At 44.6% G+C, this 25,572-nt stretch overlaps 3 protein-coding genes across 5 annotated transcripts; all 3 read left to right on the top strand.

The window, feature by feature from the left end:
• Positions 1 to 84: 84 nt before the first annotated feature.
• ncstn (nicastrin) lies at positions 85 to 9,823 on the top strand. The gene is made up of 17 exons (XM_031559995.2): positions 85 to 231; positions 951 to 1,052; positions 1,325 to 1,448; positions 1,793 to 1,911; positions 2,188 to 2,333; positions 2,477 to 2,627; positions 2,918 to 3,030; positions 3,992 to 4,144; positions 4,626 to 4,730; positions 4,866 to 4,946; positions 5,370 to 5,539; positions 5,923 to 6,025; positions 6,175 to 6,273; positions 6,533 to 6,620; positions 6,979 to 7,145; positions 7,442 to 7,651; positions 7,867 to 9,823. The coding sequence occupies exons 1-17, from the start codon at positions 174 to 176 to the stop codon at positions 7,987 to 7,989; spliced, it is 2,112 nt and encodes a 703-aa protein (XP_031415855.1). The 5' UTR covers positions 85 to 173; the 3' UTR covers positions 7,990 to 9,823.
• Positions 9,824 to 10,493: 670 nt separating this feature from the next.
• LOC105889412 (vang-like protein 2) lies at positions 10,494 to 17,118 on the top strand. Of its 3 annotated transcripts, none has more exons than XM_031560003.2 (8): positions 10,494 to 11,002; positions 12,465 to 12,586; positions 12,822 to 12,915; positions 13,661 to 14,361; positions 14,887 to 15,023; positions 15,233 to 15,368; positions 16,093 to 16,339; positions 16,625 to 17,118. In XM_031560003.2, the coding sequence occupies exons 2-8, from the start codon at positions 12,516 to 12,518 to the stop codon at positions 16,889 to 16,891; spliced, it is 1,653 nt and encodes a 550-aa protein (XP_031415863.1). In that variant the 5' UTR covers positions 10,494 to 11,002; positions 12,465 to 12,515; the 3' UTR covers positions 16,892 to 17,118. The 3 variants fall into 3 exon arrangements, with proteins under 3 accessions (XP_031415863.1, XP_031415862.1, XP_031415864.1); XM_031560002.2 differs by having other exon boundaries at positions 10,494 to 11,010; XM_031560004.2 differs by lacking the exon at positions 10,494 to 11,002 and having other exon boundaries at positions 12,486 to 12,586; positions 13,661 to 13,790; positions 13,913 to 14,361.
• Positions 17,119 to 18,408: 1,290 nt separating this feature from the next.
• Positions 18,409 to 23,528, top strand: LOC105889478 (high affinity immunoglobulin epsilon receptor subunit gamma-like). The gene is made up of 5 exons (XM_012815325.3): positions 18,409 to 18,634; positions 19,990 to 20,081; positions 20,405 to 20,434; positions 22,425 to 22,457; positions 22,818 to 23,528. Exons 1-5 carry the CDS (start codon positions 18,427 to 18,429, stop codon positions 22,878 to 22,880), a joined length of 426 nt encoding a protein of 141 aa, XP_012670779.2. The 5' UTR covers positions 18,409 to 18,426; the 3' UTR covers positions 22,881 to 23,528.
• Positions 23,529 to 25,572: the final 2,044 nt, after the last annotated feature.

Below are 25,572 nucleotides of genomic sequence, written 5' to 3'. Positions count from 1 at the left end.
AAGCCCCGAACAGCAGGCTACGAGGCATGCACTGAAACACTCTGCAGAAAGGGGGCAGTAAAACTCTATTCCTGTGCTACAAACGAGGCAAAATAAGCAGACTATTGTGAGAGAGCGGAACCGGAAAAGAGTAACTTCCTGTGTTTTTCCAGTTGTGTTTTCAAACCAGGAAGATGGGCCCCGGTTATGCTAAATGGATTATAACAGTGGTATTTTGCTGGCTCGTTCAAAGTAAGTTTTGTGCTTTCCTGGAAATTCAGACGGTACAGTAGTGTCTGGACATAGTCCTTTGACGCAGCCCTGTTTTGATTACCGATTAGCTTGAAGGTTGCTTGTCGAATTTGCAATGCAAGCCACCACTTCACCGGATCCTGTGCTCATCTATAAACCTAGCTAGTCATCAAACGTTAGTTATCCTGATGATTTATTTGAAGCAGTTTATTGAACAGAGCGTTTTTAAACCGTTAGGGCATCGCCGCAGTAAAGGGAACTGGACGTATTGCAGAGTATTTGTCCCTTGCTGTGTCTATTCTTTCTCTCTCTCTCACACATACGCACACAATGCCGCACCAGTCATCCTAATAACCCGTGACTGCGCCCCACGGCGCCTATAGCTCCACTCGCCCCGCAAATGAAGAAGTCAGTAAGCGAAGTTAGAGTAGATGGCCTTCTGAGTTTGTGTCTTTTGAACTCGATATTGTTTGGTAACATTCGGTCTGTTAATGGTAAGAGCGGGGTGGAAAGCCCAATGAGAAAAATAGCGCATATAATAATAGAGCATAGTGTCAGGCGTAAGGAAACCTTTCTGTATAGTCATAGTAATTGTATCGCCGAATAGTTATGTCCGACACTGCAAATGTTAAACATTCACAAAGACTGTGTTCTGTAAATATTTCTATGTTATATCATTTGCAGGATGCTAAAAACAATATTTTGTTCCTATCTCTCAGTTGCAAGCAGTAACTCGGTGGAGCAGAAGATCTATGTAGAGTTGAATAACACGGTGCCATGCGTTCGCCTGCTCAACGCGACTCATCAGATGGGTTGCCAGTGTGAGTAAAAGGAGTCTGTCTCTCCCTGATACACTTACATATGGTTGTAGTGAATACGCACACTTTAGTCATTGAGCCCGCCAATGCCACTCTCATACATTCGGACATGCACGCAGTTGTTCAGTGCTGTTTATTTGCATTAACTTATATAATTAAGCACAGTTTTAATACACTTATTCAAAGCGACTCAGTTCTGTGCAGCTATACATGTTCATCAGTATCTCTGTGATATGAAACCTTGAGGATGTACCACCGCCGTCTTGTGTTTGTAGCCTCTATATCAGGGAACACTGGGGTTCTCCATATGCTGGAGACGGAGTCAGACTTGGATATAATACTGAACACAGGCCCCCACCCCCCCTACATGGTACTCATGGATGCTGCGTTCTTCAACAGGTATACACATCCACTGACACGCGCACACACACACACACACACACACACCGAGATGTTGATGATGTTGAATATGTCTGCTTCTCACCCAGAGTTTTTGAACCAAATGTGCTTGTAGTGTGTAAGATTATTTACCTTAAAGAGAATATCTTTGCACGGTGGAGCTGATTCCTACTAATCATTTTTGCCTGATGAAAATACCTGAGTGAATGTTGGTGTGCAAATATAGGCTACTTTTCTCCATGTACAAGTTTAGTGTTGTGAACCCTGCACTGACCTAGGTGTAAAAGCTGACAGCTCTTTTCTGACAAGCAAGATGTGACTGTGTGTGTATTTTCTTACGGCAGCAACACCATGATGCGGATGAAGAACTCTACCCGAGTGGCAGGAGTTGCAGTGGTGATCTCCAACTCTGGCCCTCCCCAGGGGTTCTCCCCACACAACAAATGCCCCAATCAGAACACAGGTGTGTGTGTGAGTGTGTGAGTGGGGACTAGCATGTATAGTCCACATATAACAGGTGTAAATTATGTGATTTTTTTTTTTTAAACACTTTTGTGGGTGTGTGTGTGTATATCCGTATCCACAGCCACAGCCGTGTGCATTTGTTTGTATATCTTGCCGTTTATATCACACATCAAAATGTAGCCAACTCTTGAAGGATCTGATGGTTGGGGTTGTGTTGATTCAATTTAATTCAATTCAATTAAATAAAATTGTATTGAATGCCCTTTTCTGTTAGGCGTGTACTCAGACACCTATGGTCCTCGGCTGGCGGACTGTAATGGGACTGTGTGGAATCCTCTGGGTAATGGGTTGTCCTTCGAGGACTTCAAGTTCCCCATATTCTCCATGAAGGACGACAACCAGACTGAAGTCATCCGTAAGGTGTGTGTGTGTTTTGGGCAGAGCATGTGTGTCTGTCTGTCTCCTATCTGTTTTCTTCAGTTGTGTGAATGGAAGTACCTAAGCACACCTAATCAGGTGTGTGCCTGTGTGTTGAATCGTTTTCCTTGTGTGTGTGTGTGTAGTGTATTTTGGACCATAACATGGGCGTGAATGGTAGTGTGCCGACGTACCCCCTGTGTGCCATCCAGCTCTTCTCCCACATGCACGCTGTCACCAGCACAGCCACCTGTATGAGACGTAACGACATCCAGAACAACTACAGCCTTAACCCAGGTACACACACACACACACACACACACACACACACACACACACACACACCTTTATGCATACATACACACTCATTCTCACTCTCTCTCATACACCCACACACACTTACCTCAATGGCACATACAGACAGTCACACTTAAACACACAGACAAACACTCATATACATGCACACAGACACTCCCAGTCGTTACCACTAGTGCCATCACTGTATGTGAACTTCTGTTACTTAAAGTCTCTCTGACTTTCTCTGTCTCCCTCCCTCTTTCCTCCCTCTCTCTCTCTCTCTCTTCCAGAGACCTTCTGTGATCCCCTGGGGGATTACAATGTTTGGGCTCCTCTCCGCCCAATCAATTTCACAGACAAGGGACACAAGGCCAATGAGAGTGTGGTAGTTGCAGCAACCAGGGTAAGTGACAGCCAGAGGTCCCGCCCTCAGGACTTGGAGATGCTCTTTTGTATTCAGACGAAAATTCAGATGTAAAGAAATAATTTAAGAACATTCCAGAAATTGTATAATATTAAGCCATGTGTTTTGTGCAGACACTAGGCAATGGGACTCCTGGAGAATTCATGGAATATTTAATATCCCATTTTCTAAGCCTGGAAGTCATGAAAAGTTTTTGAAAAGTCATGAAATTTGATTTTGTCGTATGTAGGTGTAATGAAATTAATAATGTTATTGTACTCTTCTATGGATGATGAATACTTATGCAAATGTCTGAAGCATGAGTTTGTACTTGACAGCCTAATTAGCCTATTAGAAAAGGCATGGAAAGGGTTGTGTAATTTTCATTAAATCCACTGCCTCGTGTCTCTTTCTGTACAAAAACACACAAATAATCTAAATTGCCACATTTGTAAAACGCCCCCGTCAAGGTCAATATAGATACATAAGATAAATACAGTAATAACAAGATAAACCGTAACCATAAGATAAATGGACGGTCCACTGCCAGACTGAGGGTTTGTGTTTGTTAAATATGGAGCCCTTGTACTTTAACAATATAGGTTCTATAGCAATATGTCTGCCTAGCCTTGTGTCACTCGCAATGAGTGCACGGGCAGAGTGCGCGCAGGTAGGTATGGTAGGTAGACAGGCTGGTAGGGCATCCAATCACTTCATCCAGGATGAATCAAATGATTTGATTGGGCTTTTTACGGCCCTGTGGCTGTCACAAATGACAGTTTTTTTTTTTTTTTTTGTCAAAGCATTTATTAATTAATTGCTATCGGTATGTAAAGAGGCTTTCCAGAAAAGTAACAAAAATTGCCTACTCTGTCTCTAAGGGTGCAGGAATATAAAGGTCTGAATAGTTTTTCCAAACTACACTTATACCTCTGTCCCTCTTTCGCTCTCTCTCCATCAGCTGGATGGCAGGTCGTTTTTCTGGGACATTGCCACGGGGGCAGAGGGGACTGTCGCCGGATTCGTCACCCTGTTGGCCGCATCCCAAGCATTGAAACCTACGGCCCAGCAAGCCCCACCCCCTCGCAACATCCTCTTCACCTTCTTCCAAGGGGTATGTGTGTGTGTGTGTGTGTGTGTGTGTGTGTGTGTGCGCACCAGTGTGTGTGTGTGTGCACCGGTGTGTGTGTGTGTGTTCACCCACCTGTGTGTGTGTGCACCGGTGTGTGTGTGTGTGTGTTCACCCACCTGTGTGTGTGCGCACCGGTGTGTGTGTGTGTGTGTGTGTTTGTGCATCGATGTGTGTGTGTGTGTGTGTGTGTGTGTGTGTTTGTGTTTGTGCACCGGTGTGTGTGTGTGTGTGCGCGTGTGTGTGTGTGTGTGCACGCGTGTGCACCGGTGTGTGAGTGTGTGCATGTGCACCGGTTTGTGTGTGTATTTGTATACATGTGCACTCTAGACCATCTGTGTGCATGTTTGTGCAAGTCTATGTCTGTCTGCTTCCGTGTGTGTGTGTGTGTGTGTGTGCAATTGGTGCGACTGTGTTTTCCGATGCGTGTGTGTGTGTATAATCCTTTTTTTGCGTTTGTTGGTAGGAGGCCTTTGACTACATCGGTAGCTCCAGAATGGTGTATGACATGGAGAATAAGAATTTTGTGATCGACTTGGACAACGTCCACTCAGTTCTGGAGATAGGACAGGTATTCACACACACATAAACATACACACATGCTCTGTAGTACTATGATACTCGTGTACCATAGTTGTAACAATAAACTTCCAGATACTCAGACCTGATCAAGATATTGTGTGTGTGTGTGTGTGTGTGTGTTTAGGTGGGGCTGCGGAGAGGTACAGACCTGTATATGCACACTGACCCCATCTCGCGGAGGAACAACAGCAGCGTCAACGAGGAGGTGAGACAGAAAGTCAAGTCACTTTTATTTATATAGCACATTTAAAAAAAACAGGTTGTACCAAAGTGCTTTCCAGTCGAGGTTAATCAATTTACAACAAAAATAAACAATAGAATAAAAGATTTAACAGACTGAACTCATAACATATATATACAGTAATATAAAACATAAACATATATATATATGACATAAAAAGCAATAAATGTGGAATAAAGAGATAGATAAACAAAAGCTAAAACTAATATGTATAAGTGCAAAGGAAATGGTTAAGACAAACATAAGACAAATCTAATAGTGATAAAGGGTAAATAGAGATGGATAAGAGAAGAATAAAACATAAATGCATAAATATGGATAATAGAAACAGAATAAAAACACCAAGACAATAAAAACAACAATCTGCATGTCATGTTTCTTTCCCAGGTGGAGATTTTGTTCAGCAATATGTCTTCGGTTGCTGCAGGGCTTGGCCTCACGCTGGCTCAGCCCACTGTCACTCAGCCCCTCCCGCCCTCCTCCTTCCAGCGCTTCCTCCGAGCTCGGTCAATCCCAGGCGTAGTCTTGGCAGACCACCAATCGGCTTTCAACAACAAGTTAGTATTGTGTTAACATGGATGTATAAATGAATGGATAAAAGGTGGTGTCCGTGTATTAATGGGTGGATTGATAGGTTGGTGGATGGATGGATTGATAGGTTGGTGGATGGACGGATAGATATGTTGGAAGATGGATGGATGGATGGATGGATGGATGGATGGATGGATGAAGTGATAGATGGCCTGTGGCTGCGTTGCTGATGAGAGTGTGAATGGGAGGGTGGTTGGATAGAAAGATGAGTGGATATGAGGGGTTAGGTGTGTGTGTGTGCACGTGTGTATCGGGGCGTGCAGATTTATTTATTTATTGATGGATGGATTGCTTTGTGGCTGGATTGCTTTGTGGCTGTGTTGCTGATGCTGATGTCTCTCTCACACAGGTACTATGAGAGTGTGTATGATAATGCCGCCTACCTGAACGCCAGCTACCCACCTGACCTCACCCCAGAGGAGCAGCTAGAGCACGTCACAGACGCCGCTCTGGTACGGTTTCCATGGCAACGGCCCAGCAACACGCCCTAACTCACAGACTGCCACATATTCACACAACTTCTTTCTCATGCTGACCCCCCTATCCCTCTTTCTCTTTCCCTCTATCTATCTATCTATCTATCTATCTATCTCTCTCTCAGGCGTTGGCAGACGTGGCAACACTGGTGGCTCGTTCTCTCTATCTTCAGGCAGGAGGGGAGGAGTCTCAGATCCCGAACATCACCGCTGACCCGAAGATAGTAAGATCACATGACTAGTCACACGACCAGTCACATGACCAATCACCTCTGTGTACACCTCTAATGAACACATTTGTCTCTCTCACACACACACACACACACTCTGTCTCTCTGTTGTTCATCGTCTCTCTCTGTTCTCTCTACCCCTTTCCTTCTCTCATCTTCCTCTTCTTTTTTTTATCACTTTTTCTCTTTTGTTTACCTCTCTCCTTTCATTCCTCTCTCTTCTTTATCCCCCCCCCCCCCCCCCCCCCCCCAGGTGACCCAGTTGTTGTATGGGTTTCTGATCCAGTCTAATAACAGCTACTTTAGGTCTCTGACCAACCCTGAGGATAACTCACTTCTGGGTGAGTGTTCCAGACACACACACACACACTTGAATGCTCAGACACATGCACACACACACACCACCTGCACACATTCCAAAATAACATGCACACACACTTAATTACTTATATATCCAAATAACATATGCGCGCGCACTTAATTACATATATGTCCAAATAACATATGCACACACATAAGTACATATATATTCAAATACACTATTATATTATGATTCTGATAATAACTCACATGCTGCATTCAGTTAAGTAAATCAGGGCATAACACACACCCTGATATCCTACAGAAAGAGAAACCCTGTTTTGATAATCTGTGAGTTTTATTGTTTGTATTTATGTTTGTTTGTGTGTGTGTCCACAGAGTCTCAGGCTCCACAGTACTATGTGGGAGTACCCATTACTTCCAGCACCATTAAGCGCTCCACACGTATGGTGCAGTACCTACTGGCTAACTACACGGGCAACCCCACCAGCCTCAACCAGTCCAAGTGCCAGGACCCCTCAGGCCTGCCTGGGGAGAGCAAGGAGGTGAGGGAACGTGTGTGTCTGCGTCTGCGTGTGTGTCTCTGTGTATGCGTCTGCGTCTGTGTGTCTGTGTGTGTCCATCGATCATTCTCTCCATTACTCATCCCTCTCTTCTCTTCTTTCCATTCATCCTGTGTCTGTATCCCTCCATATTACCCTCTCTCCTTCCCACTTTTTCAACCCTCCCTTCAGCCCCCCCCCCCCCCCCCACCCCCACACACACTCACACACATTCTCTATCCCTCCCTTCTCTTCATCCCTTTGTCTCTCCTCCATTAATCTCTCCCTTCCTCCCACAGCTCTACACTTACCTGTGGGTGCGGGGCTCCAATGGCTCGGAGTCATCCCCGTACTGCTGTCGCTCGACGGTGCGGAGGACAAAAGCCATCTCGCCGGCCTTTGACCTCGACCTCAAGCAGTACGATTCCCAAATCTACTCCACATGGACCGAGTCCCGCTGGAAGCTCATCCGCGCCCGCATCTTCCTGGTGGCCAGTCACGACCTCGAGGTAACCAAACAACCATCCGCTTTTACTGAAATGCTTAGCACATAGCAAGCTACTTAACTAGCTTTTAGCAGAGACAGTGGTGTTTCGCAAGGCAAGTGTGATGTCTGTTAGCTATTGAGCTGACTAGTTTTAGGCAAAGACTCTGTAATGTCTTGTTAAATGAGTTTTGCCCGTTTCCCCCTACCTTTTTCTCCCTCTCTGTTGCCCTGCTGCAGATGCTGACCCTGGGAGTGGGGATCGCCGTGTTGCTGCTCTCCCTCCTAATCACCTACTTCCTAAGCAGTAAGGCGGAGCTTCTGTTTGCCCCCGCCCAGGAATCCCCAGGCACCGCCTACTGACAGCTGAGAGTGTGGACCACAAACACAGAGATGGACACACGCACATGCACCCACACGCACATGCACCCACACCCACACGCACACACACACACACACACACGCACAAACACACACACACACATACACGCACACATGCACTGTTGGAGACATGCATGCATGTACAAAGGACACATAGACACACAGACAACTACTCTCCCACACGTAGGAAAACACACCCATCGTTGCAGACCACATTCACAGAGACAGTTGTAGTGGCCTTGCCCCTTGGGTGGACTCTGGCTGGACAACTGGTTTGATTTTGGCAAGCCAGAAACCAGCTGGCTAATAGATGTTCATATTCTTTTTTTTTTTTTTTATGTTTTAAAATCACACAGTTGTGGCTTTGTTTTCCCTCATGTGGGTCAGGCCCAAGAAATCGGATTGATTTTATAAGTTTAACGTAAATAGCGGGAATGTTAGTGAGCTGACATGGATGTGTATGTACGCGTGTGTGTGTGTGGTAGGGCTAACAGAATGAGTGTTTGTGTGTGTGTGTCTGTGTGTGTGAGTGTGCAATAGTTTTCTCCACATGTAGAGTGATCATTGATGATTTGATCTTTGTAAAATTAAGCGACTAACCTTTCAACACATTCCGCCATTTAGTTTTTGCCTGTAGTCTCTCCTGATCCTAACCCTGCTTGGGGGAGCAGACATTGGGCTGATTGGCTAACTGACAACTCAGACAGTCCAGAGCTGTACCTCTGCCTCTTCATCAGAAAGAGAGAGGAGGATGGGATGGAGGAGGAGGAGGAGGAGGAGGATGATGGAGATGGAGATGAGGAGAGGAGAGATTGAAAGGCAGGATGAAAAAGGAGAGCCTGAGTTCCCGGGAGGCTGACTGTGATGTAGTTGGTTCATATAAGTGGTGGATCTGCTGTAGAGGTGGTCATCCATCATCTGGGCACTAGGGGGCCAAGGTTGAGGCAGGAAGGAGAGTTTGTGAGGCGGAGAAATGTACTGAAAACTCTGAATTAGATGTGGAAACCTCTCATCATCAGTGAGATGTCAAAGCAACCTTTAAAAAAAGCAGGTTTTGGGAGATAATTAAAGAAGCAGACAAGAAGAGGCAGAAAGTGCTTATGACTGAGAGGTCAAACAGCACAAAGGGCTTTGGGAAATCCCTGGCAACGGGCAGGAATTATTGAAATGCAGTGGTTTAGCTTCATTGACTACGCAGCATTAGCAAGAGCAGCCTTCCGGTTTCGCTTGTCAGGATTATTCCGGAAAGAATTGGGCCCTGATCAGGGCCGGATCTGCTCCATAGACGGCTGCTGTGTTAATCGGTCGGTCCTGACTGAAAGGTCGGGAGAGAGGCAGGGGTGAAGGGCAGAATGGTGGAGTGAACAGATGCAGTGTTTTAGTCAGTACAGTGATGCTCGATCCCAAGGAGCAGACAGCTTTGAAACGGAACCGGGCCATATCCAGGCCGGATCAGTCCTAGAACCGAGGAAGAATGAGACAACGGAAGAAAAGGCAGAATGACCACTACAAACCCTATTTTGATTCTAGTCTTTGAGAGAGAAGATTGCTTTTTATATGTAGAAATCAGTCTTTGAGATTGTTTTGTGCTCTTTTTTTTCTTTTTCTGGCAGAACCAAATGTGATGGAATAATTAGTTTTCTTTTGATTGCTCTTTTGTAGGGTGTTTGGGGGGGGGTGGTATGATTTGATTTCCATGAATTCATTTTCATGAATTGTGGGGCATTTCAGAATCCAGTGATGGGTAGGGGTTAAGGGTTAAATTGGAGGAAGGGGATTGATGCCTGGACAAACGAATAAAACAGCTTCTTTTCTAGATGGTGTGTGTTTGCATGTATTCCCCAAAGATACTTCGAGTTTGTGTGTCTTTTTGGTTATTTGCAGATCTCAAGCAAACCTCTCAGGGTATGATGGTAATAAAGGCAATCAGACACAGGGACACCTGACGAAGGAAGAGATGCTTTACTACTTTAACTTGAAGACTGCATGTTTTCATATCTCCATCCATCAGAGACCACCAAATGGAAGAAAAGAGCTGCAACGATTTTCAGACAAACACACCTGGGGGCACTTAAGTGAAGAGAGGCGAGTTGAGATATAGGCTACCAGAAACTGTCTTAATACATTATATACGATTAAAGTAATTTATTAATGCCTCAGTCATTTAGAGGGCACTGTTGTGTCCCTCCATTTTGAGGTCAACCACGCCCGTCGAAATAACGACCAACCAACCTAAACTTTCTCAGTTTATCATTATTTCAATCGTGTCTAATAATTTTGTTTCAGTATATGATATCCTTCAAAACCATTCAATCAAGAAAAACCCTCAACAGACGTAGGCTACTTCACGTAGGTGGAGGTGTGCATGCTTTTTTGGATATCACGAATGTCAGGTTAACGCGTCTTGCCAACAACGCACCTACTTCTGGACCTACATCTCCGCTGCCCCGGAGAAGGGGGGGGGGGGGAGAGAGAACAGGAAAAGGAGATATGTCGCGGGGGGAGGGGGAATGGGGGCGTGTCTTGCAGATACCGGGGAGGCGGGGGGGTGGTCTTCGAGTCTAGGGGAAAGAAAAAGTAGGCTACAACAACCCTACCTGGTGACTTTTGCATTATTTCCAACAAAGCACTGTGGTATCCAGCGAAATGTAATTGAGCGACAGCGGCATTTTAACGCGGAGTAAGAAGGCGATACTTGCACATTCATAATATCAGCATAGTTTAAATGAAGGGTCTACTGTAGTCTTCAGTTCTTCAGCTACAGTCGGATGTGACTTACTTTATATCAGCCTTTTGTTAAGAGCTACGTCCTCCGAAACGAAGGTGAAGTATCTTGTCGCTGCGCCCCGAGGAGAAATGTTCGGGGTTCTCCAGCAATATCTCTGAAGAGGCTTGTGGATTTTATCTCACTGCAAATAGTTTGGCGAAAACTTGGTCATTAGTAACGGTCGCCTTGGACAGAGCCGACATACTAGAGCCATTGGACACCAGATTTGTGAGTAGGTAAGTTAGGCAATGGGCAATGTTATCCATCGCAACAACCGAAACACAACTATTTACATTTTTTAGCACATGCAGTTTATTTATTTGATTACAGATCGGATTATTGAGGGGGGGGGGGGGGGGGGAAAGAGTGGTATGGTTTGTTACAAACAACCCATTTTATTTTTTCTGTGTGAGAAAAGATACTCCGCCAGTTGGCCTAGCAGTACTCTGAACACATTTAAAATTGGGTTCAAGGAAGTTCTCAAACAAAACAGTAAAATGAATGCTCTAATTAAAGATCTCTGAATTTGAATTTGATTCGAGAATACGCTCGTATTGGTAGCCAGCACAACAACGCATCTTAAATACCTTTACATAGCCTAAGTGCGTGCTTGGTTCAAAGTTGAGGAATAGCCAGTTCCACCCTATGCAGAGTGGTAAATACACTGTAGAGCACAGCCTAGAATTGCCATGGAGATAAACCAGTGAGAACAAGATTGTCACGCCGATAACACGGTGAGATCTTCAGCAGCTCCTTTGCCATTAGTGTAAACGTGAGAGCTGTGGACGCCATACGGTCGCATCGCGTCACTTGTCACCCGAGTCCCATTATGTAGGCGAGAGGGTGGCGTGCGATGCCGCGTATTGTGTCAGCTGTCTCGGGTCATTTAACAGTGTAAACACAGCCGGTTCAAACAACAACGAGACACAGCAGACCCCGTTGATGACGACAGATGAATGGCCATTCTGACCTGAAGATCTATGCATTTTCTCATACATTTTCAGTCTTTCTCCCTCTCTCTCTCTGGCACCACACACACACACACTCACCTGTGTACACCCACACATACACACACCTGTACCCCCTGTGGCAGAGTTGGAGTTTTGAAGCTTAAGAGGTGGGTGGAGTTGAGCACTCTGGTGAATTGTTTTGTTATGTGGTTATAATCGTCCTAGCTTTGTGATGGTGTCTGTGTGTGTTTGAGTGAGTGTCATAAGTGCACATTTACACTTGAATGGGTAACTCTATCCTTTGAGTGGAGTGGGCAATATACTGCAGTAACTCAGTACTCTGAATATAGGGATAGAAAGGAACAGGAGAGAAAAGTGTAACAGTAGATGCCAAGTGCATCTCAGACCCGCCCCTTCTTTTCTCTGCACTTGCTGTGTGCGAATATTTGTATTAGTGTTTGCATAAGTGTGTGAGTTAGTCAGCATTTACAGTCATATATTTGAGTGCCTCTGTTTAAAGCCACAAGCATATGGCAGCCTGGCCTCCTACCCTGCCTCTATCCCTATATCTGTAACCTGGCAAGAGTAGCTCCAGCAGGTAGCCCCAGCACTAGGAGACAGAGCTACCCAGGGATGGGTTCCAATTCATGTTAAGATTTACATGCTGTGGCCACTAGATGTATAACGTAGCAGCACAGATCATCATTATCATCATCATCTTGTCTTCCTCTCTCTTCCAGAGCATCCACAAAGGGGTGAGGAGGGGCATGTAGGACCCACCCACTCCAAATATGGACAACGAGTCTCAATACTCTGGTTACTCTCATAAGTCCTCCCATTCACACAGCTCCAGAAAGCATCGGTAAGACACACACACACACGTGCACACACACGCACACACACACACACACACACACACACACACACACACACAAATCCAGTGTTGAATGTTCACTCTTACAGAAGGCTTCAGGTCATCCAAGAAGTGTGTGTGTGTGTGTGTGTGTGTGTGTGTGTGTGTGTGTGTGTGTGTGTGTGTGTGTGTGTGTGTGTGTGTGTGTGTGTGTGTGTGTGTGTGTGTGTGTTCTGCATTATAGAGACCGAAGGGACAGGCATCAGCGGTCAAAGAGTAGAGAGAGCAACAGGAGACACAGAACAAAGAATGGACAAAGTCAGGGTGCCCCACTTCTGGTAAGGTACACACACACACATACAGATACACACAAACACATACAGATACACACACACACACGTACAGATATACACATGCAGATACACACAAACACTTCCACTTATAGTCATTCACATTCGCACATGATTACCCACACACACACACATTCCCTTATACAGTCACGTACAAACCTCTGCACCAGCTCTGTCAAATACATTCAGAGCCAGAGTGAATTGATGACCTATTTGTGGGACTGACCTGTTTAATTCACACTGATTTATCACACACACCGCTTCTCTCTCTGTGTGTGTCTGTCTTTCTCTCTCTCATTTTCTTTCACATTGTCATTTGTCATTCTTTCTCCATTTATATTTTACTCCTTTTCACGCTTTGTCTCATTTCCTTCTTTCTTTGTCTCTCTGTCTTCTCTCTTTGTCTCTCTATCTTCTCTTTTTGCCTCACTTCCTTTTTTCTTTGTCTCCCTGTCTTCTCAAATTATCTTTTGCGCTTGCTCCATTTAACTCTCATTTCCTCTTTTCTCTTCTTTTGTCTTCTTTTCTTTCTTTCTGTTTGCCCATCACTTTCTTTCCTCCTCTCTTTTATTTGCCTCCTCTCTCTGTCCTCTACCACTCCCCCTCTCCACACTCCACACCCTCTCATCCTTCTTTCCTTCTGATTTTGTTTCTTTGATGCCTTATGTTTGTTTATCACTTTCTTCTCTTCTTTTCTTTCCATCTCTTCCTCCCTCTGTCTCTCCCTCTACAGGATGATCATTGGGCCGACAACGCCACCATCATCACAGCCACGTCAGAACACAGCGTCTCCCGTGACGACAACCTCAGCGCCATCGGCGGCGGTGACGAGATTGAAGAGCTCCACACAGCACCGCCTAGAGGTAAGAGCGGTCACAGGCGCCTGGCCGCCTTCTGTCGGGTGCTATTAGGCTGCGCCCTAGGTCTGCCCCCCCTCCTCACGCCCCCTGCCTTCATCCTGCTCCCCCGTGTGCTGTGGATGAAGGGGGCACCAGGCGAAGGATCGGCCACCCCTGCCCCCTCAGAGGAGTCGGCGGAGGGCCTCTGCACTCAGCTCTGTGATGGGGCCCACCTGGCTCTGGCTATGAAGCTGCTGCTACTGCTGCCCTCCAGCTGGGCGCTGTTCCTGAGGGAGCCACTGGGGGGTGCCAGGCTACCACGCCCATCCAGGCCGCGCTGGCTGCTCCGTGCCCTTGTGCTGCTTTGCGCTGGCTGCCATTGGCTGCTCTACGGCATCAGGGGGGTGTGGAGGGCGGAGGCAGAGCCGCAAGGCATCGTGGGATTGGCGACGGCATGCACAGATGCGCTGCTGTGGATGCAGTACGCTGGCCTGCTGCTGCTGGAGGTTGCGATCTTGAACCAACGCACCTTCTGCCTCAAGGTCACGCGCAGCACTGACGGAGAGAGCCACTGTTACAATGTGGGACACCTCAGGTGAGTGTGTTTGTGGGTGTGTGTCCCTGAGTGAGTGTGAGAATGTGCGAGAGCATATTCAACAAAAGAGGGAGCAGGAATGGTAGAGACAGATATAGAGTGTTTATGCATTCCCATAGAATCACATACAACTACGATATCAGCCTTGAAAGCATATCTGACATATATTAAGGTAAATGACTATGGAGAGATTTATAGGCTACTAAAAGAATCTTGAAATCTGTTCTGAAACTAACAGGTAACCAGTGCAATGATTTTAAGACTGGTGTGATGTGCACCCTCCGTCTTGTTTTGGTGAGGACTCGTGCTGCTGTATTTTAGAGTATTTGTAATTGACTACCGTAATGGCTTTTTTTGGTAGACCAGACAAAAGAGAGTTACAGTAGTCTAAATCTATAATAGGAGTGACAAGGCAGCGATGAAATAATGAAGAAGTTGATGATCATGAAGATTTTGATGAATGGCGGCGATGATGATGATGTTTATGGTGGTGGTGGTGGTGATGATGATGATCTTGTTGTGCAGTATCCAGAGTGCAGCCGTGTGGGTCCTGGAGCACTACTACAGAGACTTCCCCATCCACAACCCCAACCTGCCCAACTTGCCCAAAGCCATCCTCTCACGCAAGATGACCGGCTTCAAGCTCTACTCTCTGGAGGAGGGTGAGGACATACATACACACACACACTGTGCACACAGACACATACACACACAAATGCAGTATTCTGCAGGCTTTGATTAAATAAAATTTTCATTCATTTATTATTCTGTTCATGCATTAATTGATGGATTAATTGACTTGGCTGATTAGTTTTGTGATTGATTAATTCATTGGTGATTGGTTGATGTATTGATGGATGATTGATTGCAGAGAACAGCAGCATGGGAAACTGCACGAGTCCTCCTCCACAACTGATGGCCTCTGCCCAGTGGAGGAGAAACTGCCACAGTGAGCTCTACTACGAACAGGCCGACTACGAGCACCGCGTCCGCAAACGCAAGGCCAGGTGTGTGTGTGTGTTTAAATTGATGTTTGACCTTGAAATGATTGTTAACCTTTCAGCAAGGGAGTTTTGAACATTCTAATAAACATTGTAAGATTCTAAAATTCCACTTTATATTAAATGGACCCAGATATATTTTAGAACGTTCATTATACAACATTCTAAAGACACCGGTGTTAGACAATACCTGCAGAGAGAGCGAGAAACGAAGAGAGGAAGAGATGCCACTGAGACAGATAGAGTGTGTGGCTCTGAGTCAGGGTACAGAGTTCACAAGCTGAAGGTGTGGCAGGAAGAGATTTTACCAACCTGACAGGCAGATAGAAAGATGCCTGGAGAGAGAGAGAGAGGGAGAGAGATAGTAGTAGCAGTAGTTGTACACTGTTGTAGTGAACCTGAATAAGTCATACGACTACACTTGACTGCTCATCAAGGTTCTCTTCATAGACTGGTATCAGTTGTAAAAATTGTGATTATGTCAAAATTAACCCCAGTGCTACTTGTAGTAAGTGGTATATACATAAGATATAGAATATGTGTGACATATATTTAAATATAGATATTTATGTAATTATATGATGCTAATGATCTCGGTTAGGGTTTTTTATCTCCTCCCAGACTGAAGGTGCCGGTAAAAACAAATGGAGTTTGTCATTAGCAATAATAGTGCTAGCTGTGGTGGGTGTTGTTACTTTTTAACCTGGCTGACCTGGATGTGTCCCCCTAGGTTAGTGGTGGCGGTAGAGCAGGCGTTCTCCCAGGTGAAGCGTGCAGAGGAGGGCGACGCATTGGGTGCACCCCAGAAGCGTCAGCAGGGGGCGCTGGACCCGCGAGAGGCAGCCCAGGCCATCTTTGCCCCAATGGCCCGAGCGCTGCAGAAGTACCTCCGCACCACTAGGCAGCAGCACTGCCACAGCATGGAGGCCATCCTCACACACCTGCAGTTCTGTCTCACACACAATCTCAGCCCGCAGGTAAGCCTAGAGGACACACACACACACATACATGCACACACACACACGCAAAAACACACTAAACTGTCACTAATTATCACTCCTATTCTCTCTCCATCACTCCATCTCTCTGTCTCTTAACTGTTACTATTCTTCCTGTTCTGCTTTTTCTTCTCTTCACCCTGTCAATCCATTCTCCCTTTCTCTCTGTCCCTCTTTGTTCTTTGCTCATTTCCCCCTCCATCTATCTGTTCCCCACTCCCTCTCTCTCCTTCTCTTTCTTGTGTTCCCCTCTCTGTCTCTCAGGCCTTTATGGAGCGCTACCTCAGTTCTGGCCCTACGCTGCAGTACCAAGTGGAGTCTAGCAGGAGGCAAGAGTGTGAGTGGAAGCTTCAGAGTGAGCTGTCCGTCACCTCCTCCCTCCACGGGGGCGTAGGCTTTTCTTTGCACCGCCCACAGTTTGCCCTAGTTGTCACAGTGACGCCCCTCCCCTTCCTGCAGCTGAGGGAAGAGTTTGTGAGCCCGAAAAGCCATCGCTTCGTACTTAGAGTGCAGTCAGAGACCTCTGTGTGAGAAGGAGAGAGAGAGAGGAGAAGGAGGAGGAGAAGAAAAGAGAGAGAAAGAGTGAATAAAAGTGAGATTGAAAACAGAAGGAAAGAAGAGAAATGAGGAAAGATAATGAGAGGGATGAAGATGCAGTGTTAGAAAACTGATACAAAAAATGATAGAGCAGAGAAGAGAGAAGGGGAATGGGGTGTGGGGAGAGAAAGGGGGAGAGAGAGAGACCGAGACAGACAGACAGAAAGGTAGAGAGAAAGACTACAAGAGACAGAAAGAGAGAGAGAGTGACAGACAGACAGAAAGGGAGAGAGAGACTGTAAGAGAAAGAAAGAGAGACAGCGACAGACAGAGAGAAACTGAAAGAGAGAGAGACAGACAGAAAGGAAAAGAGAGAGACTGAAAGAGAGAGAGAGAGAGAGATGGGTATTTCTGTTTGAAGGAAGTGGTCACCCTCCTGTCTCACTCAGCACTGTGCTCACGTCTGATCAATGGCCTCCCACACAGGGGGTCATGTGACCCCTGTGGAACTAATGACATCACCTCTTGCCCAGTACCAACTTCCTCATCATCACCACCCCCAACACGGACCTAAAGACTGTCCTGAGGACAGTGCTCCCTCTGAACAGCAGGACGGATGCGTGCTGAATCTGACCCAGGACCTGCCTGCCCTTAGGGCTCAGGTTTTTCCAGAGCTCAGATCAATAAAACAAAGTTTGTGTTTTCGTGTGTAGGAAGAGGAGAAGAAGAATGATGTATGCTTACAAACACACTATGTACCTCTAAGCCAGTATTTTTTTATTAGAAAGATATCTGATGACCTTACACTCCCTGTATGTGTGTGTGTGTGTGGTTGTGTTGGTTAAATATTTAGTTCGTATCTCTCTCTCTCTCTCAGAGTGTGTGTGTGTGTGTGTGTGTGTGTGTGTGTGTGTGTGTGTGTGTGTGTGTGTGTGTGTGTGTGTGTGATACCGTGTTTTTCTACTTCAGGAAATCAAACACCAAATGAATCCTGCTCAGGCCATTAAGCTTCTGTTATTGCGCATGTATGTGCTTTATAAAACTATTATTTTTCTTGTAAACACCTTTTATATGCCGGCTGACACGTGACGTGGTCATTTTGTATGGGATAAACTTTGTACAGAATACAGAATTGCAAGTTGCAATTTTTATTTTAAAAGAGGAAATAAAAAAGTGAGTGAATTTTTCCGTCCTTTCGCGTTCCTGTGGAGTTCCTCTTTTTTTCTTTCACACACACACAGATACACTCAAACACACACCACACACAGATGCTTATTAGTGACCATAACCCAATTAATATTTTCCATTAGAGCCCTTTGCTATCATCAAACCTGTGTGTGTTGGCTTGTGTCTTTTCGTGTGTGTGTGTGTGTGTGTCTGTCTTTTCGTGTGTGTGTGTGTCTGTGTGTGTGTGTGCGTGTGTGGTGTTCTGGTGTGACAGTGACGTATGGAGGGGTGTGTTGAAGTCTCACTGAAAGGGCAGTTTAATGCAGACCACAGCTTCCTGAAAGCAGAGGACTTTTTCACACATGCACACACACACACACTCTGTCAGTGTAACGCAGACCATCATCTGCTGTCACAATTTCCTTCTGTACCGCCATCCATCCGTCCTTCTCATCTCTTTCCGTCTGTACCGCCATCCATCCGTACTTCTCATCTCTGTCCCAGCTGAGAAAGGGATGAAGTTGTCAGAAGTAATCCTGGTTTTATCCCTCTACATCCATGGCGTCTCTGGTAAGAGTTTCCTCTTTCTTCAGTCAGAGAGGCAGTGGAAGGATAAATACATTTCCTGGTCAGTGTCTCATGAGACTGTTCCTAAAGATTTCGTAATTTCTTTCTCATGTTACACAAACCACTGGGTTTTGGGTTTCTTTATTTAACTGTCTTTTAATGTTGATGGAGCCCTGTTGTTGGAACATTCGGTTTGTCATTATCGTATGTATACTGTTATAATTAGTGTTTTAATTATATCCTATATGAAGTGTTTGTTGTTGTGTCATATCACTTGTAATACATTCAGTGTAGTACCAAAAATGATGTGAAATTTAAAGTAGTTTTGTGTGTGTGTGTGTGTTTGTATGAAAGAGAGGGGAAAAGAGAGTGTGTCACAGTAGATAGGGCTTCAACGAACATAGATATAAATGTAGCGATGATATGATCTTACAAGACACATGCATATTTAAACACATCCTGAGTTTCTCTGTAAACATGACCAACAAATTATTTCTCTAGAAAGGTCACTCAATGTTTCTTTTCAGATATTTCTGAAAAGGACATTTCAGTTGCAATTGTTCCATATATCTGGTTTTACTACATCTCCATATAGTTCCTATTTAAAAGGCACCAGATCTTTGCGAAACAGTGTGTTAGTGTTCAATGAATACCACCACAGTTCAGGGTTATCTACATAAACATTTTATAACATATTCATAAGCACTGAATAACTATTTTAAAAGCAATATACGTCTATGTGTGAGTACGTATGTCTGTATTTGCAACATGGCAATACACAGCTACATTTCAAAGCTGCTTTAAGCGAACTTTGAGGTTCATACAGACTCAGGAGCCACTGCAGCAGCCATCGGCTCCCATTACATGAAGTATTAGTATGCAGTACACACCCAAAACGACTGCGGTGTAGTAAGGCCTGTGTCTTTTAGAACTTTTCAGAGCGTGCATTCTCTCTGTGGTTGTCAGAGCATGAAGCTAGCTACCTTAATTAGCTTAGCTTACAGCAGTTTCAAATTGCATAGTGTAGTGGGGTTGATGAGTACAGTAATATGTGTGGATAGCACAGTGTGCTTGATGACTGCAGTCATATGTGTGGATAGCACAGTGTGCTTGATGACTGATCACTGCATGTGTTGTCTGTAGCTGTGCTCTTATCTATGCATGAGCAACATGCATGTTTTTGCACGTTTGTTTGTTGTGACTATGTGTTTATGTGACGATGTTTGGGTAATATGCAGAGTATGTTGCATTATGTGTTTACAGTTTATATTCATTCAGTTCATCGTTCATACATGTTTACCTGTGTGTATGTGTTTGTGTGCGCAATTGTGCATGCATGTGTGTGTGTGTTTTCCTAGCCAATGTTGTGGATGGTAAACTATGTTACATTCTGGATGCCATCCTGGTCATCTATGGGATTGTGCTGACAGTCCTCTACTGTCGACTCAGGGTATGTTTACACTATCTTGTTTGTGTGTGTGGCTTTGGTGGCATGTGACCACATCGATGTGCTCCGCAGGTGGAGGTGGTAGCGTGCATGATGCATGTGTGTGTGCGTAGTTGCATGCATGTGTGTATGCGTAGTTGCATGCATGTGTGTATGCGTAGTTGCATGTGTGTGTGAGTGGTGGCATGCATGATTGTATGCATGTGTGTGTGCATGGGTGTATGAGTGAGTGTGCTGTGATGTGTTGCAGTCTAATCTGTATGCAAGTGTATGCATCAACATGCGTGTGTGTGTGCGTTTGTAAAATTACCTTGTTCTATCCACAGATGCGCCCTGCAGCAGGTGGAAAATCAGAGGTATGTAACCATTGTGTGTGTGTGTGTGTGTATGTCTGTGACTCTGTTGTGTGGGTACGAAGACCTGGTACACTCCCTTTGACAATAGCAATAGTGTATATTCTGAGATGATCATTTTCATATTCATTACATCCACATTTGTGCACACATGCATACAAAGCTAAACCCCACTATACGGGGGCACAGGAAACACATGCACATATATGCAGTTCCCCTACCTTAAAAAACATCAGTAGCTGCCTTTCCACCAGCAGGCCAAATCCAATTGCATTTCCATTGTCACTTCTGGTGCTTGATCATGCCTCCTCGGGGTTCCTCTGGAACAGGGCCACACAGGGCCAACCGGTGCTTGAGGTGGTGTCAAGGTGAAAGGTGGGGTTAGGAGTCAGGTAAGAGAGGGTCAATGCCAAAACAACAAGATAACTGGTCACTTTCAAATAATCTACACGCTACCAAATGACCTTAAAAAAACAAATGAACAATGGAGAATAGTTGAAGCTGGTCAGCACGCTAAATAAGAGCGCTACTTAATATATGGGCAATGTGCAATGGTAGACTGATAGGCTGCTTAATAGGCATGAAAGCTGAACATTTTCGAGTTGCACAACTACTGTGAGCCTGTGTTTGTGTGTGAGTGTGTCTGTGTGTGTCTGTGTGTGTGTGTTATGATGGGAGGTGACTGCTGAGCCTTGCAGAAAAAGAAAGAGGAACTTGTTTGTCAGGCTGTTTAGAAATAACACAGGCGGAAGAGCCTCGCAGGTCGGCCATGTTCATCTTCCCCTTTCTTTAAGCCCCTGTGGTTTTTTAATAGCTTCCTCAGCGGCTAACCTCACATTAACATTTATACTTAAAATTTGTATTATTATTATTCAATATTATATTTATTCATGTAGTAGACACTTTTATCCAAAGCCACTTACCAGTCCCACCAGGATCTTGTGAGGGAATGTTGTGTATAGAGTTTCAAATTTCACAAATAAATTTCATGCGATTCACAAATAAATGTAGTCCACATAACACAGTCCACTGTGCAGATGTAACGCAATGTGGTCACATTCAATCATACCCTCAAATTTATGTTCATGTGATTGGCTGAAATTGTAAGACACATCTGATAGGCTGTGGAGAAAGTCTTAATAATTTGTGAATAAAGAGTGTCTGTAAATGTAAGTTTGTTAGTCTGTAAATAAATATAACAGCATTTACATTTGTGAATCATGTCACATTTATATGTGAATCAGGAAATACATCTGTGAATCATGTGAAATACATTTGTGAATGACATGACATGACTAATTCTGTAGTTGTGGTTGTTGCAGCCAAAGAAGACTGAATTATATAAAAATTGCGGTTAAAATTGCGGCGATTTCCTGAGGAAATTCCTTAAAATGATGATCCCACCAGGATCTTACAAGGATTTGTTGTGGCCAAAAGTGACATAATTTGCCGCGGGAATGCTCAAAAATTCCTCTGTTTTTTATTTTCTTTATTCAATCACAAATAATGCAGAAATTCCATGACTATGTTTTTTGCCAAAATCTTGCTGTAATAAGAGAAAGGTTGCAACTCATAATTGCAATTGTGGGAAATCCTGGATGGGCTGACTTACAGTGCAGATGTACATTAGTATGGGTGCTTCCTGGGTATCTCCCCCGTGGCCTAGGTGGTGTTAGCACCTTGCTCTAGCTGTCGAACTACGGGTGTGCAATGAATGTGAGTCCAGATCTGGCCCTGATCTGGCTCAGATGACAATACGACAATACGGGACAATACGAGCTGCTCTCTGGATGTTGACCTCTGCTCTTTGGATGTTGACCTCTGGGCTCTGGATGTTGACCTCTGCTCTCTGGATTTTGACCTCTGGGCTCTGGATGTTGACCTCTGGGCTCTGGATGTTGACCTCTGGGCTCTGGATGTTGACCTCTGGGCTCTGGATGTTGACCTCTGGGCTCTGGATGTTAACCTCCGTATTGTCTGTGTTTTCTTCCAGGGCCAGGCTGCAACAGGGGAGGGCATCTACCAGGTACGCTAGAGGATTCTTCACCCTTTCGCTTCAGTCTAATGTTTTGGCAGGACTGTTACAATTGTTATTTACAGTATGATTGTATGCGTGACTGTATTTCTCCTTCTCTCTCACTCCCTCTCACTCTCTTTCACTCTCCCTATCTCTTTCTCTCTCCCTCTCCCTCTCTCTTTCTCTCTCCCTCTAACTCTTTATTTTTCTCTCTCACTCCCTCTCTCTACCTCTCTTTCTTTTTCTTTCTCCCTCCCTCATTCTCGCCCTCACTCGGCCTTTCTCTTTCTCCCTCTCTCTCTCTCTCTTTCACTCATTCCCTCTCTCTTTTTCTTCCCCTCTCTCTCTTTCTCTCTCCTGTCCTTCTAGGGTTTGACCCCCCGTGCTCAGGACACCTATGAGACCATCCAGGTGAAGAAGCCGAAGGTGTGAGATGGACTCATCAGGACCAGATAGCAGATCTGAACCCCATCTAGACCAGTTCTAGGCTGGGACTGGACCTCACAGAACACATGGAAATGCTTCTGGTGTCCTGGTGAATCCTATGCTAACATCTCCACCCCCAACTTCATAACTCATCTTTACTCTAATCATATTGTTATGCTTAGTATATGGTTTTGTTATTTCTGTTTGAAACAAGAGTCACTTGCCCCTGTTTAGACTATAAAGCTGACTCATTTATTGCTTGATGTTGACTTCAGTATCTGTTTGTTAGTTTGCTCTGTGTGTAAGGTTTAGGAAAGGAGATGATTATGTTGGTGATCATGTGTGTAGATGTCAGCAAGATTAAAAAATTTTCTTAAGACTAGCAGAGCACAAATAACACACTCGCGCGCGCACACACGCACGCACGCACGCACGCACGCACGCACGCACGCACGCACGCACGCACGCACACACACACACACACACACACACACACAGGCACACACTCACACACACACACACACACACACACAGTATGACACACAATATACTTTTTAATGCTATCTGTATACTCTATCATTAACTCTGCATTGAAATGTACTTGTGCATTCATATTTTTGTAATAAAAGTTAATGCTGTGAATACTCAACCTAAGAACAGTATCAAGAATAATCTGTTCAAGTTCATGTATATTTTTATAGCACATCATCATACACAGAGGTCATTCAATGTGCTTTACACTTTAAGCTTGAGACGTAAAACTTTAGTAATAGGAAATATAAAATAAATAGCAGTGCTAAGATAAGAAATGCAACAGTGTAAAAACCAAAGGGCAATAAAAACCATAAACTTACACACAACAATCAACTTATTCAATGAAGCCAGTGGAAAATAAGGCAGTTTGTATCTTCTTTTTAAAACAGGTTAGAGTGCGGACAGATCTGATCCCCACGGGAAGCTGGTTCCAGAAGTGGGCAGCATAAAGGCTAAACGCTGTTTATTTTAAACTCTGGGCACCACAACTAACCAGCTCCTACAGATCTAAGAGACCTACCAGGTTTATATTCAGCAAATATTTCAGGGATATATGTAGGGCCCAGACCATTCAGTGACTTATAGACATAAGTAATATTAATAATTCAGTTATGTGTCTAACTTGGGGCCAGTACTCCTGAAAATTGGAGTAATATGCTCTCTTTTCTTAGTTTTGGTTAAGATTCTAGCTGCAGCATTCTAAATTAGGAAGCGAATAAGGAAGCTTTTTGGGAAGGCCAGTGGGGAGAGCATTGCAGTAGTCAACCCTGTAGGGTACACAGGCATGAATACGTTTCTCAAAAAAAAATCTTCCCTTAAGCACAAAATCTCTGACCCTCTGATGTTTGACGTGGGTTGCCATCTTTAGTGCCCTAGATTCCAGGTAGGCACTACGTTACAACCTTCCTTCTTTGTTCCCAAACAGAACTATCTCAGTCTTGTCTTTATTTAATTGAAGGAAATTGTGTTGCATCCAGCCATCCACTTTTACATGGCACAGACAGAATGACTCGATGGGTTCAAGGTCATTCAGCGAGAGCTAGATGGATCAGGGTGTCGTCTACATAGCTATGATAAGCCAGCGTGTGCTCTTGAAAGATTTGGCTAACAGTAAGCATGTATAGGTTAAACAGAAGGGGCGCAAATAATTAATCATTGTGGGACTCCGTATGGCATGGCTGTTTTCTCCGATTTATAAGTGCAGATTTGGTCATCCACAGATTTAGCTCTTATCTGTGGACTGAATTGTCCTAGATTTCAGAAATTCTACTGAATCCCAGTCAAAGTTTAAGAAGATTGGCAACAAATTGTATTTTAGGCATTTAGGCATTTGTCTGCTGTCCTTTGACTGTAATCTGTTTAGATACATTATCTACACAACTACAGAGAATCAATGAGTCATGGTAAGTTTGAGCTTCTGGTATCAGACTACTGTGGTTAGATAAATAGGCTGTGGCGTGCTAAATCCATCCAATAAACCCATTATCTTGACACAACTCAGTCGTCATTTCCTATCATGTTGTTGTATCTATGCAGTCATACAGAAATAAGAGGAAGCTTGCGCATTTCTTGTTTTCTCTTTCTCTGCGCGTTCACGACAGTCATCATATTGGCCACAAGAGGGCACTGCACATTGCTCTCTCACTTTCTACTCTCCCCCTTTGTGTGTGTGTTTGTGTATGTGTGTGTGTGTGTGTGTGTGAGTGAGAGAGGATCACTTTCCCAGGGTTCTTCTGTGTGAGTGGCTAAAGTACATAAGTGGGCCTCCTGTAGGCTATTGCCTGTGGTAACTTAGGTGTTCCGTTTTCTGTCACCCCTGAGGCATTTTCTGGTTGGCTCTAAAATTTGTTTTTGCGAAGATTAGGCTACAGATATAGATAGACTGTACTATATAGACGGGGACCTGCAAAATGGAGAGTAGCCTACTCTGCAGGGTGACAGTCAGCTGGTGTAGATCGGTGCATTCACTAGCCTGTTCAGTCCTATTCCTCACAATCCTATTCTTCACAAAAATGCATATCAAACTGATATGGTGACGTGATACTGTGTGTGTGTCTTTTCCTTACGGCGATTTTCAGTGGTTGTTTGTGCGTTGTGGTTTAAGCCACGCATTGTCTCCTCGCATGTGAGTGGCCTAAATGTCACCTGTTCTTAAAATGACATA

This window comes from Clupea harengus, chromosome 22, assembly GCF_900700415.2.
Source record: "Clupea harengus chromosome 22, Ch_v2.0.2, whole genome shotgun sequence".
Lineage (NCBI taxonomy): Eukaryota > Metazoa > Chordata > Actinopteri > Clupeiformes > Clupeidae > Clupea > Clupea harengus.
The sequence above is the reverse complement of the archived record's forward strand: the minus strand, read 5'-3'. Positions and strand labels throughout refer to the sequence as shown.

Excerpts from the sequence above, each read along its gene's own strand:
- ncstn (XM_031559995.2), top strand. The coding sequence starts at position 174 with ATGGGCCCCGGTTATGCTAAATGGATTATAACAGTGGTATTTTGCTGG. Across the intron at positions 2,334-2,476 it reads AGACTGAAGTCATCCGTAAG|TGTATTTTGGACCATAACAT; the intron begins GTGTGTGTGTGT and ends GTGTGTGTGTAG. Across the intron at positions 6,026-6,174 it reads ACGTCACAGACGCCGCTCTG|GCGTTGGCAGACGTGGCAAC; the intron begins GTACGGTTTCCA and ends TCTCTCTCTCAG.
- LOC105889412 (XM_031560003.2), top strand. The coding sequence starts at position 12,516 with ATGGACAACGAGTCTCAATACTCTGGTTACTCTCATAAGTCCTCCCAT. Across the intron at positions 12,916-13,660 it reads GTCAGGGTGCCCCACTTCTG|GATGATCATTGGGCCGACAA; the intron begins GTAAGGTACACA and ends CTCCCTCTACAG. Across the intron at positions 16,340-16,624 it reads CACACAATCTCAGCCCGCAG|GCCTTTATGGAGCGCTACCT; the intron begins GTAAGCCTAGAG and ends TCTGTCTCTCAG.
- LOC105889478 (XM_012815325.3), top strand. The coding sequence starts at position 18,427 with ATGCACACACACACACACTCTGTCAGTGTAACGCAGACCATCATCTGC. Across the intron at positions 18,635-19,989 it reads CTACATCCATGGCGTCTCTG|CCAATGTTGTGGATGGTAAA; the intron begins GTAAGAGTTTCC and ends GTGTTTTCCTAG. Across the intron at positions 20,435-22,424 it reads CAGCAGGTGGAAAATCAGAG|GGCCAGGCTGCAACAGGGGA; the intron begins GTATGTAACCAT and ends GTTTTCTTCCAG.